Source organism: Hylobates moloch, unplaced genomic scaffold (genome assembly GCF_009828535.3).
Source record: "Hylobates moloch isolate HMO894 unplaced genomic scaffold, HMol_V3 SCAFFOLD_8, whole genome shotgun sequence".
NCBI lineage: Eukaryota > Metazoa > Chordata > Mammalia > Primates > Hylobatidae > Hylobates > Hylobates moloch.
Window position 1 is genome coordinate 4994657 of NW_026652283.1, and position 12281 is coordinate 5006937.

General features: G+C 50.1%; 1 protein-coding gene across 1 annotated transcript; it reads left to right on the top strand.

The window, feature by feature from the left end:
* The first annotated feature begins 479 nt into the window (after positions 1–479).
* Positions 480–3054, top strand: KCNA5 (potassium voltage-gated channel subfamily A member 5). The gene has a single exon (XM_032159001.2). The coding sequence runs from the start codon at positions 480–482 to the stop codon at positions 2286–2288; it is 1809 nt and encodes a 602-aa protein (XP_032014892.1). The 3' UTR covers positions 2289–3054.
* The last annotated feature ends 9227 nt before the right edge of the window (positions 3055–12281 follow it).

Genomic DNA, 12281 nt, shown 5'->3' on the forward strand with positions numbered 1-12281 from the left:
ACAACCTGTTCCTCCATCCTCCCTACTCCTTCCCTCCCTCCGCTGGGCTGCACCCTTCTCAGCCCCTCCTTTCCCTTGCTAGGGGCCCCAGCTGCGCCCTCCGGGGAGACACTCGCTGCCACGAGACCCGGGAGGGGAAGCGGGAGGAGGGGGAGAGGAGGGGGGAAGGCGGGGGAGGCGCCGAGGGTGGAGGCCAAGCGCGGCGCAGCCAGAGAGGGGCGGCTGAAGGTTGCATCTGCTGGAAGGAGGCTTTTCGGCTGCTTGGTAACGGGATGCCAGAAGAGAGAGAGGCAGAGAGCAGGGCAGCGGCTTCTTGACGTCAGGGCCAAGCGAGGGGATCGCGCCAGCAACCCCAGCTCGCCCCAGAGAGGGGCCGGCCGACCGCGGCAGCGGAGCCTGAAGGGAGGCGCCCGCAGAGCGTGAGTAGGGGGCGCGGGAGCCGGTCAGCTGGGGCGCAGCATGCCCTCTGCTCCCGCGCCATGGAGATCGCCCTGGTGCCCCTGGAGAACGGCGGTGCCATGACCGTCAGAGGAGGCGATGAGGCCCGGGCAGGCTGCGGCCAGGCCACAGCGGGAGAGCTCCAGTGTCCCCCGACGGCTGGGCTCAGCGATGGGCCCAAGGAGCCGGCGCCAAAGGGGCGCGGCGCACAGAGAGACGCGGATCCGGGAGTGCGGCCCTTGCCTCCGCTGCCCGAGGAGCTGCCACAGCCTCGACGGCCGCCTCCCGAGGACGAGGAGGAAGAAGGCGACCCCGGCCTGGGCACGGTGGGGGACCAGGCTCTGGGCACGGCGTCCCTGCACCACCAGCGCGTCCACATCAACATCTCCGGGCTGCGCTTTGAGACGCAGCTGGGCACCCTGGCGCAGTTCCCCAACACACTCCTGGGGGACCCCGCCAAGCGCCTGCGCTACTTCGACCCCCTGAGGAACGAGTACTTCTTCGACCGCAACCGGCCCAGCTTCGACGGTATCCTCTACTACTACCAGTCCGGGGGCCGCCTGCGGAGGCCGGTCAACGTCTCCCTGGACGTGTTCGCGGACGAGATACGCTTCTACCAGCTGGGGGACGAGGCCATGGAGCGCTTCCGCGAGGATGAGGGCTTCATTAAAGAAGAGGAGAAGCCCCTGCCCCGCAACGAGTTCCAGCGCCAGGTGTGGCTCATCTTCGAGTATCCGGAGAGCTCTGGGTCCGCGCGGGCCATCGCCATCGTCTCGGTCTTGGTTATCCTCATCTCCATCATCACCTTCTGCTTGGAGACCCTGCCCGAGTTCAGGGATGAACGTGAGCTGCTCCGCCACCCTCCGGCGCCCCACCAGCCTCCCGCGCCCGCCCCTGGGGCCAACGGCAGCGGGGTCATGGCGCCGCCCTCTGGCCCTACGGTGGCACCGCTCCTGCCCAGGACCCTGGCCGACCCCTTCTTCATCGTGGAGACCACGTGCGTCATCTGGTTCACCTTCGAGCTGCTCGTGCGCTTCTTCGCCTGCCCCAGCAAGGCGGGGTTCTCCCGGAACATCATGAACATCATCGATGTGGTGGCCATCTTCCCCTACTTCATCACCCTGGGCACCGAACTGGCAGAGCAGCAGCCGGGGGGCGGAGGAGGCGGCCAGAACGGGCAGCAGGCCATGTCCCTGGCCATCCTCAGAGTCATCCGCCTGGTCCGGGTGTTCCGCATCTTCAAGCTCTCCCGCCACTCCAAGGGGCTGCAGATCCTGGGCAAGACCTTGCAGGCCTCCATGAGGGAGCTGGGGCTGCTCATCTTCTTCCTCTTCATTGGGGTCATCCTCTTCTCCAGTGCCGTCTACTTCGCAGAGGCTGACAACCAGGGCACCCATTTCTCTAGCATCCCGGATGCCTTCTGGTGGGCAGTGGTCACCATGACCACTGTGGGCTACGGGGACATGAGGCCCATCACTGTTGGGGGCAAGATCGTGGGCTCGCTGTGTGCCATCGCCGGCGTCCTCACCATTGCCCTGCCTGTGCCCGTCATCGTCTCCAACTTCAATTACTTCTACCACCGGGAGACGGACCACGAGGAGCCGGCAGTCCTTAAGGAAGAGCAGGGCACTCAGAGCCAGGGGCCGGGGCTGGACAGAGGAGTCCAGCGGAAGGTCAGCGGGAGCAGGGGATCCTTCTGCAAGGCTGGGGGGACCCTGGAGAATGCAGACAGTGCCCGAAGGGGCAGCTGCCCCCTAGAGAAGTGTAACGTCAAGGCCAAGAGCAACGTGGACTTGCGGAGGTCCCTTTATGCCCTCTGCCTGGACACCAGCCGGGAAACAGATTTGTGAAAGGAGATTCAGGCAGACTGGTGGCAGTGGGGTAGGGAATGGGAGGCTTGCTGAACATGGATATCTACATTATACCGCAGAGTATTTGAAGTCACACTGTAACCTCAGTCTACCCCTCTCCTTTCACTCCTTTCCTCCCTCCCTCGATCCCCCCATTTTCTCTGTTCTTTCCATGACACCCAAGGGTCGCCTATTTTTAAAAAGTACCACATTCCATGACGCAGGAGCTGTTGAAATGGTGAGCGCTGTGAGATGGATGTATTTGTAGCCAGTCTCCTATACCCAGCAGAGGGATAACCCAAACAAAAATGACTCTAAATAGCCCAGATCCCAAGAGATTATGTAACTCCTCCATCCATGTGTTCCAAATTTGCTTTACATATGATTGTATTTGTGTGTAGGGGAAAATATTATTTTTATGCCTGGTAAGTGGCTTTTTGTACTGTAGTTCAGATAGAGATATTTTGGATATATTTTCAAGATACATGTTGTATTTATGGAAGAAAGAGTTGTCCTGATGTTTTCCTGTGATACTTATATTAGAGCCAGAGGTCTTGCTATGGGCTGTTCTGGTTCCTGTGTCTCCAAGCCTCTGTCTTTTCTGGGATGTGGTATTGGTGCTTTGTGTCTAGGGCAGAGAATGTTCTTGAAGAAAGGCAAATCTGACTTTTTGTGTGCACCTTAAACAATTCTTGTCACTTTCTTCAAAAAGCATTTTAATGATATTGGAGGAATACTTCTGATAATTTATTGTCTTTATTTTTATCCCAGGAAATAAAAGGTTACCTTGTTGAGGCAAGTGTTAGTTTTTTTGCAGCTGATACATTTTCTGAAATTTTTAAAAATAGTCTGTCACTGGCTGTTTCTGGTTTTGACATCAGAGCAAACGCATTGACTGGGGTTAGAGAAATCTGAAAAGCTCATGATTTGCTTGGCGATGTCTTTTCGGTGCACCCCTTGGTGCCTCATAGACAATGGTGGGGGAACTTTGTCCAGGCTGTTTATGGCACGGACTCCCCTGGGAGATGCTCTCTGAAGCACTAGTAGTAGCCCTTATGGTCAGCCTGGAGTAGGGAGGGCACTTAAAGGAAAAATGGGATCAGCCCGCTGACAGTCTTGCTGGGTCTCCCCGCACGGCTTTCATTCCTTTGTCTGCAGGTTTTCAGCCCTCCTCAGGGTGGCTCTCAGCAGCTCTGAGAAACAAGGCTGATTCTCACAGACATGAAGCAGTCCTGGCAGCCCCAGCGTGCGAGTCACAGAGGGACCTGCCCTGGTTGTTCACTGCCCTCCTGGCATGGCAGAGGAGCACGTAAAGTCTTTATGGTAACAGCAACAGTGAGAGGCCAAATGGAAGGATTTGCTTGTTCACGTTAAAAGCTGTTTTCTACAGATTGTGGCCTTGCCCCCAAGTAATCCCTAAACTCAGAACAAATCTCCTTGTTCCCTTGTCACTGGAAGGCTGTGGCAAAACATTGCAGTTGGCATAACACTAGCTAGCATTTCTCTCTGGGATTAGCTATCTGCTGATAGGAATCTGTGGGGCTCCGGATTCCTGCTGTTGCTTTTTCTGCTGAATAATCCAAAGCTGGGGCTGTTTTACATCCTCACCAGGGTGGGCTGGTGGGCTGGAATCACACTTCCCCCAGGACAAGAGTGGGCTTCATGGCTAGTTCTCAGGGTGTGGCCAGATCTCCCTGTGGGTGAGAGGAGATCTATAAATCAATGCCTGGGAACTGTGGTTTAAATAAAATGGCCAGCAAGGTAAGGAAAGCCGGGATCTGTGAGTGCCCAAAGTCATTTCTAGTCTAGAAGCTTTTAACACCAAATCTGAGGAGGAAACAGGGTTGTGCAGACAGGGCTCTGTTGATTTTCACTGCATGCTAAGGCAAAGGAAGAAGAACAGAGACACTTTATTTATTTATAATTTACAATCTGCCTAAAAGCAGGGCATCTTGCCAGAGCTCAACTGTACACGGTCTCACCTCCAAGCCCTCTCTGCCTTTAAAGCTAATGTTTGTAGTTTAGCACACACCTAGTGATTGGGACGGGGAAATCACCCTAGGGCTCCAGCTTTCCTTAAAAACAAGCGATGTCACTGCCTTTCATCTGAAGGTTTATTCCTTTAGGCTCAAGCAAATACTGAGAGAGAAGCCCCCCAGGCCTTCCATGTGTCCAGGTGCCTGACAAGATGTTGGTCCAATTAGAATGGACTGCACCTTTAAAATGTCCAGTAAATGGGCATCATCTTATAGAACTCCTCAAGGATAGAGTGGAGGGAGTGAGAAAGTGAGGGTCCCTGCAATTTTTTTTTTTCAGGGAAGATATTGTGAAGCAGGTTTCCAAAAGGGACCAGAGTGGTTCCAGAGGGAACCCTGGAGTCCAGCATCTCAGTCCCCTGTTGTAGCCTTCGATCCTGGGGACCAGTGATGTGTGAGATCTGTCCTGGAGCACTGGTTGGGGGGACACCCACTAGGCAGTTCAGAGTATTTCCATCTTGCCATGTTCTCAGTGCACCTGTTGCTGTGATTCTGGAAACAGTCTCCACTGTTGCACTCCAGCCATCCTGCTTTGCTTTTTGATGTAATTAGCAGGGAAGGGCTCTGAGAGTCAAGACTCTTCCCCAGGCTACCTGAGGTAAGGAGCCCTTTCCTGTCCCCTCCCACCCTTCCCAGCTTCTCTGCTGTTATTGATTTCCGTAGCCTTTACCTTCCTGAGGAGATTAAATCAAGGGGCCTCTGCCAAGCCTTTTATCCAGATGTTGCTTCTTGGTTCCCAGGGGAGGAAACCACTCCTGAGTTTATAGTCTACCAGCTTTGGCAACCAAGGCCCAGAAAGCAGGTTTCCGTTGGGTATAAGGACAGCAAAACATCTGGCTTCCCTCTTTTTTACTGCCTACTTTTTTTCTTCTTCTGCCTAAATGCTTGCTAAACCTTAGGTAATTACAGGTTCAGGAAAAACAAATTCACATGCTTTAAAAGTCTCAGTCCCTCATCTTGCCCTGCTGGGGACGTCCTCTAGATGGGAGAATGAAAGAGACAAGGAGCCCTGGTGGAGTTTTTCCAGGGAGTTGGGATTTGTGTCATTTCTGCATGAATGAGGAAAGCACTCCCAGGCTTAGCATGACACAGTGTTTCTCTTGGTGCAGGGACACCTTTCTTCAAGTCTCCTCCAGAAGTGGCAGATTTGTGCGCAGTGGATATTGACCCTGGGTGAGGAACAAGCGTTCTCCTCTCATTTGACCTCAGTGGCACAGATCTACTCAGCAGCTACTCTGAGCCCAGCACTCTCCTGCATGTGGAAGGACATACTGGGAAAAATATTAGGATGTGATTCCTGCCTTCATATAGCTGAAGTCTCACAGGGGAAGAAATCAGTATAAAGCAAAAGCAAGTCACGCAAGATGATGTGTGTCCAAGTACCTTGTAGGGGGTTCCGAGCTATGTGGGACATAAGTGGGAGTGAGAGAATCAGTGAGGATGAGGGTAGAAGAGAAAAGCCGCTGCAGGCCTTGCAGTGAGGACGGGAAGAAGGGAGGGCATGCCGGACGAGGACAGGGAGGGCAGTGGCCCAGAGGAGAATTGCTGCCGTGTCCCCCTCACTGTCTTCGGATGGAGTCCAGAGTTCAAGGTCGGTGACTATAGTGGCAGCTCCAATTTTGCCAGTAGCTGGGGGATGCGGCAATTGTTCAGGGGAAGGGTTGGCAACATTTCTGAAAGAGCCAGAAAGTAAATATTCTAGTCTTTCTAGGCCAAGAGGCAAAATTGAGGCTATTGTGTAGCTACTTATATAACCATATACAATGTAATCTTTTAAAAATGTGAACACTAGCCTCAGCTCCAGAGCTGTACATCCCTGTCACATCAGCTCACCAGTTTATCAGTCACACAGCGGCTGCCTCCTGGGTGTCCAGTCATGCCTGCGAAGCCCTGATCTGTCTGCCCTGATTTGATTTTGCTCAGTTCAACTTGCATGTATTGCAAATGCCAATCTTTGGTTTGGGGAGGAGGTCGCGTGCTGGCATTTCCTAGCCCATGGTAGATCTTGGAAGAAAGATTTAGCTTGCTTCTACCGCCTCATAAAATTTAGATTTTTTTTTCTACGTGTTTGTGGGACAGGCTGCTCTATTTTCAGGGAAGAGAAAGAAGACGCCAAACTGGAAATTCTGCCTATGACTCTGGCCAGCGGGTTTTTCCCTGAGCTGTTGGTGGAAGTGGACCCCCACCACCAGAGCATACGCCTCCTTCTCCTGCTGGCCTTAGACTTTTTCTGGAGGGGGCATTTCACCTGCCCCACCCCCCTTAGCTGGTTCTTCTCTGGCTATCCAGGTAGGCCCTGGGCCGGGTGGCCTCTGTGTGCACATGGTGTGTGTATGGTATGCACAGGTATGGCGGTGTCTACTCATGTAGCAGTGTGCATGGGTCTGGGGCCAGGGTAGCCCAGCCTGGAGAGACTCAACTCCAGACCACAGGCCTCCAGACAGAGGAAGATGCCTGTTACCTTCTCTTTTACTTGTCATTTATTTTCTAGCATCAAATTTTCCTCCAAGGGATGTTTCCACTAGAAGGAACCTTACAAATAATCTGGTCTGTCCCGTTCATTTCATAGATGAACAAACCAAGGTTCAGAGAGAAGAGGAACTCACCCAAGGTCCCGCCCCCAATTAATATTGGCGTTGTTTTCCCTGACTCCTAGGCTTGGTTTCTCTCAGTAATTCCACTCCATGTCTTCTGCATGAAAGCCTCCCAGTTCTCACTCAGCTGCCCTACCTACCCTGCTTCCTGAGGCACATCCCTGCCATGTCAGTTTATCTGTATCCAAGCTACCTTTGAAGCCCCGATTTGCCTCCTCTGATTTGATGTTACTAATTTCAACTTGTGTTTGTTTCAAATTTCAAGGCAGTATAGGCAATGGAAATATGGCACAGTGATGAACGGGTCCCCCTAAAGAAGCATCTCATTATCTAAGGGGGAAAATGGAAACATTGCAAATCCAGCGTACTTAGTACTATCATTCATTCATTTGCTCAAGTCATTTAACAGATATTTACTATGAGGCAAGCACCGTGCTAGACTCTGAGAATAACTAGCAAGAGGTCTTCCCTGATTGGATTTCCAGTCTAGTGGGGAGGATCAACAATCAGTAAGCATGAAGAGATAATTTTCAAATTGAGGAAATGAGCAATGTCAGTTACGTTTGGGGGACAGATGTGCTACTTAGAGAGATGCATGGCTACAGAAGAGGAGACATTTGAGTGAAGCAAAAGAAGACATAAAAAGAGACAATGAGTTGGGGGCAGTGGTGCTGGGACTATAGGGACTTTTGTGGGGAGCCTAGGTTTTCTTGGAGAAGCAGAGGGTGGAGACCTCAGACAGAGCTGGGAGCTGGGGAAAGCCAAGTAACTGGAGTGCTTTGGGCAGGATTTTCAATCCCAGGGCCAGCGCTGGTCACTCACCATCAAGAAGCAGGAAGATAGCCCTGCCACTGCAGGCAGCAAATCCAAAGAGATGCAGCTGGACCACCTCACTGAGGGAGGCACAGCATAAGTTTCTGCCGAAAGGCAAGCAGCAGATTTAAATCTGATTTTTTTTCTTTAATTTGAGGGGGCAGGCAAAGGCCCTCAGATACCCCTGGCTTGTTTTACCAGCTAGCAGCACACCCCTGTGGATTCTGGGTACGTGGCAAAAAGCAGATACAAACGACCTAGGGATCCTGGAGGAGGCAGGTCCCAAGGTGAGGGGAGGGGTGCAGAGGGAGCAGGGAGTCCTAGAGACCTAGAATTCCTCAAAACTATTCTAAGACCAGGAACAGGAACCAAAAAATCTGAGAGAGGATGTGGTGGGGCCAAGAAGAGAGCATCAGGAAAACCAAACATCTGTGTGCAAAAAAATGCCATTTCTCAGAAACTCACAATGAAAGCTTCACTTACACCTGGATGGGGAACTTGATTTGGACCCTTAGAAGCATATGCTCATTTATGTTTCAGACTGGAGTGCCCTGGAAGACAATGGCGTTTCCCCTTTTATCCTGCACACACTACTCCCTCCTCCCAGCACCTCTCCGGTAGGCGTGGGATTTTTCCCTTCCTGTAGCCCTGCCTCTGAGAGAAGTGGTGAGATGAGGATTGTGCAGGAGCTGGACATCAGCGCTAACTGTCAAAGGGGCTTGCTCAGCGCCCCTTCCTCTCATTGTGCTCTCTGTAACCTCTTGTGCATGACATTGTGTGCACTGAGGATGTCACTTCTGCCTCCTACAGGAGTCTCAAGTCTCAGAACAAGCCCGTCAATCCTAGGTAGTACGGTGGTGATAGAAATGAGACAGATTCTACCCTCAGGAAACTCACTGACTCATGTGGGCATGCTACACCTGCCTGTATAGGGAGCCACACATATAAAAATCAAGGACAAAATCTAAAGAACCAGCTATAAATGCCACAGAGAAATATAATTGCACTTAATGGTTTTGGGGATTGATCTAAGCCTGGTGCAGTTGTTTGAGCCAGGATTCCTGAAAGAGGAGACCTTCAGAAGCAGTGTGAAAGAAGGGTCACATAGAAATCTGTGTCTTTATTACTGTAGGTCTTCCCCACCCTCCTGCCCCATGGACCCTCCTCTCAACTCCCCAGGCCTCTCATGTCCATGGTCACTCTGTCCCTTGAACTGGCTATTGCCTAGGCTGCAAGCTGACCTGCTCAGGTGAGATCCTGCCTTGTCACTCACCATGGCCCTCTTGGCTCATGGCCTTTGACACAGATTGAGCCCATCTGCTGCAATATAGTAAGAGATCAATAGTGATCTGTTGAATCCTGAGTTTACATTTTTTAAAAACAAGCTTTGCTCCATTTTTTTTTTTTTTTTATGTCTTCGGTTTTGTAGTAATTGGTCTTCTGGAACCAGGCTACTTTTAGGAGCCTTCAGCTTTATTATTTGGTAATCCTGTGAATTGTGTTCCAATATAAGACCTACTCTTAGGAATTGCTGAATAATGTGACCCTATTGCAATTGTAATGTTTATTATAAATTTCCAAATTGCTGCCATTATAAAACTGAAGATTTATAGAGCAGCTTTGCTCCAGAGTCCAAACAGCTGCCCCTTAGGCATGTTTCATAAACAACTGAGATTACTACAGCCTGAATTGTAGCTCTCAGTAATCCATGCCAATTACAGGGAATGTACCTAAGACACCAATGCATGTTTGTTTGCTTTCTTCCCCAGCAGATTAAACTTTACCTTACTGCAATCACTTGCATTTTTTAAATGGACATCCCTTAGGCCAATTGAGGAGAGTGGTCCCAATTACACTTAGGCGACCAAGGCATCCGGTTACAACGATATATTCTCAGCGATACCCGACTTGGACAACTGAGTTTGCTTGTGCGTTTGGTCCTCTACTATATTCTCTCTGCAGTTTCATGTTATTCCTATTTATGTTCTTCTTTGGTTGTGGTGAAGCTACCTATCAACTCAACATCATCTGGACACCAGTTTTGAATTGGAATCTAGGACGGCTGATGGCAAACATGACCTCCACATGGACTTTCTGCTTCCCTTTCACTGCAACCTCCAGTCTACCCTACATCTGACTTCAAATTCATCTCTCCAGGACACCACTCTTATTATGTCATGCCAGGTTTCCTGAATAGAATAATTTCAGTCCCTTTAGTTTGACTTTTTTTTTTTTTTTTTTTTTGTGACAGAGTCTCCCTCTATTGCCCAGGCTGGAGTGCAGTGGCATGACCTCGGCTCACTGCAACCTCTGCCTCCCAGGTTCAAGCAATTCTCCAGTCTCAGCCTCCCTAATAGCTGGAACTACAGGCGCCCACCACCATGCCTGGCTAATTGTTTTGTATTTTTAGTAGAGACGGGGTTTCACCACATCGGTCAGGCTGGTCTCGAACTCCTGACCTCAGGTGATCCACCTGCCTCAGTCCTCCTTAATGTGATGTCAAATATATCTTCTTCTCAAAGAAACTATCCTTAGTCCCTCTTGTCCAGTGCCATTTCTCCTTTTTTGGCACTTCTATCACAAACGTATTCTGCCCCAGCTGTGGTTAGCTGTTTTTCTACTTCTACTTCTTCACCCTTCCTTGAGAGTAGATCAGAGCTCATCATCTTCCTATGTATATCCCAGTGCCTAGAGTTGGGCTGTGGCAGTAGCGGGTACCCAATAAGACTTCCTGGACTGAATTGCCTCCTCTTCTGACTGAAAACACAATCATTTCAGTGCCTCCTACACCAAATGCGTTTGTTAAACAGTTGATACAGACACTCTTTGGCGTCCAGGAAGCTGCAGGAGCACGGTCTTTGTTTGATGGTTCCCTTTGCTCTGCCTTGACTCACCATATGTGCAGTCCAGGTGGATGATAACATTTAATGTGAGCTGGACTCCTAGAATTAAAAAGAAAGAGAACTCTATGGAAAGGGATTCAGGGGAGTGTTTCAGAGACCAGGCAGAACTATAAGGTGAGAATGAAAGAGAGGATGGGCTGAGGGATAGAGCTAGAATATTGGACATGTTCATACTCTAGGTAAAAAACAAAAAATGTTGGTGAGAGACAGAGTGACCATGTGTCTCATCTGCCAAGGACAACCAGATATACCTGTTGTTAAACAATGAAGTTTTTTTTTTTTGTTTGTTTGTTTTTTTGTTTTTTTTTTTGAGACGGAGTCTTGCTCCCTCGCCCAGGCTGGAGTGCAGTGGCTTGATCTTGGCTCTCTGCAAGCTCCACCTCCGGGGTTCACACCATTCACCTGCCTCAGCCTCCCGAGTAGCTGGGACTACAGGTGCCCGCCACCACACCCGGCTAATTTTTTGTATTTTTTAACAGAGATGGGGTTTCACCGTGTTAGCCGGGATGGTGTCGATCTCCTGACCTCGTGATCCGCCTGCCTCAGCCTCCCAAAGTGCTGGGATTACAGGCGTGAAACAATGAAGTTTTATTGATTATTTATAACACTTCATCCCATCTTCTCCCATAACGTCCCAGTTTGGAAGATGAATGAAATGGTCACCCGAGAGGAAGTAGTGGGTAGTAAGGGTGATATGAGTTTCTCTTTCCATTATTCTTTGCTGTCATTTTCGTGGGGGAGCCCTGGGTGGCCAGGTTAGTTAATAACACCAGCGGCAAGTGGTGCCTGCAGGGCCAAGGTCAACCAGGCCACCACGCATATTCTGAGCTTTCATGTGCCAGAGGCTACGCTAGACGCTGGGATTTAAGCATAAATATGACATTAGTGGGCCGTGTGTGACATTTAATTAGGGTTCTCAACTCCAATCCAATAAAATACACTTCTCCAATCCCTCAGCCCAGGACTGGGTAAATCTGTAGAAGTCCTAAGCACTGAAAATAATATCATGCTCCCCCATACATAGTGCAAAAATAAAAACAATACCAACCAAAACGTGAATTAAGAAAATCCCTGGAAGTTCTAGTATTTCCCTTAGTGCTTTTATTAAAATATCAAATGTCAAGTTATTGCAAAAAATTTTGATAATCTGTTTAGCTGGTGCCCTTAGCTTAGGTTTACTGAGGTCCAATCAGGCCTCACCCAACATTCCCAATTCCCTGCAATCATCAAGGGGTCCCTCCACTAAGCTCTCATGACCACATCACTGGGCCCAATCATGGGTAAAGTCAGTTCTGTCTGGGTGGCTTTTTGGAGTAAGAAATAGGTTCCAGATGTTGACAGCTGCTGGCCACCAGGGCAGACCTAAGTCTGTGTGGAGCTTGCAATTTCCCAGAGCCAGACAGAGGCCTTTGTTCTGCAGCTTTGTGTGTGTGTGTGTGTGTGTGTGTATTTTGTTTTTTTGGTTTGAGATGGAGTCTTGCTCTGTCACCCAGGCTGGAGTGCAGTGGTACAATCTTGGTTCACTGCAACCTCTGTCTCCTGGATTCAAACGATTCTCCTGCCTCAGCCTCCTGAGTAACTGGAATTACAGGCACTTGCCACCATGCCTGGCTAATTTTTGTATTTTTAGTAGAGATGGAGTTTCAC

What these genes read in the sequence shown, in the direction of transcription:
- KCNA5 (XM_032159001.2), top strand. Translation starts at nt 480, where the DNA reads ATGGAGATCGCCCTGGTGCCCCTGGAGAACGGCGGTGCCATGACCGTC.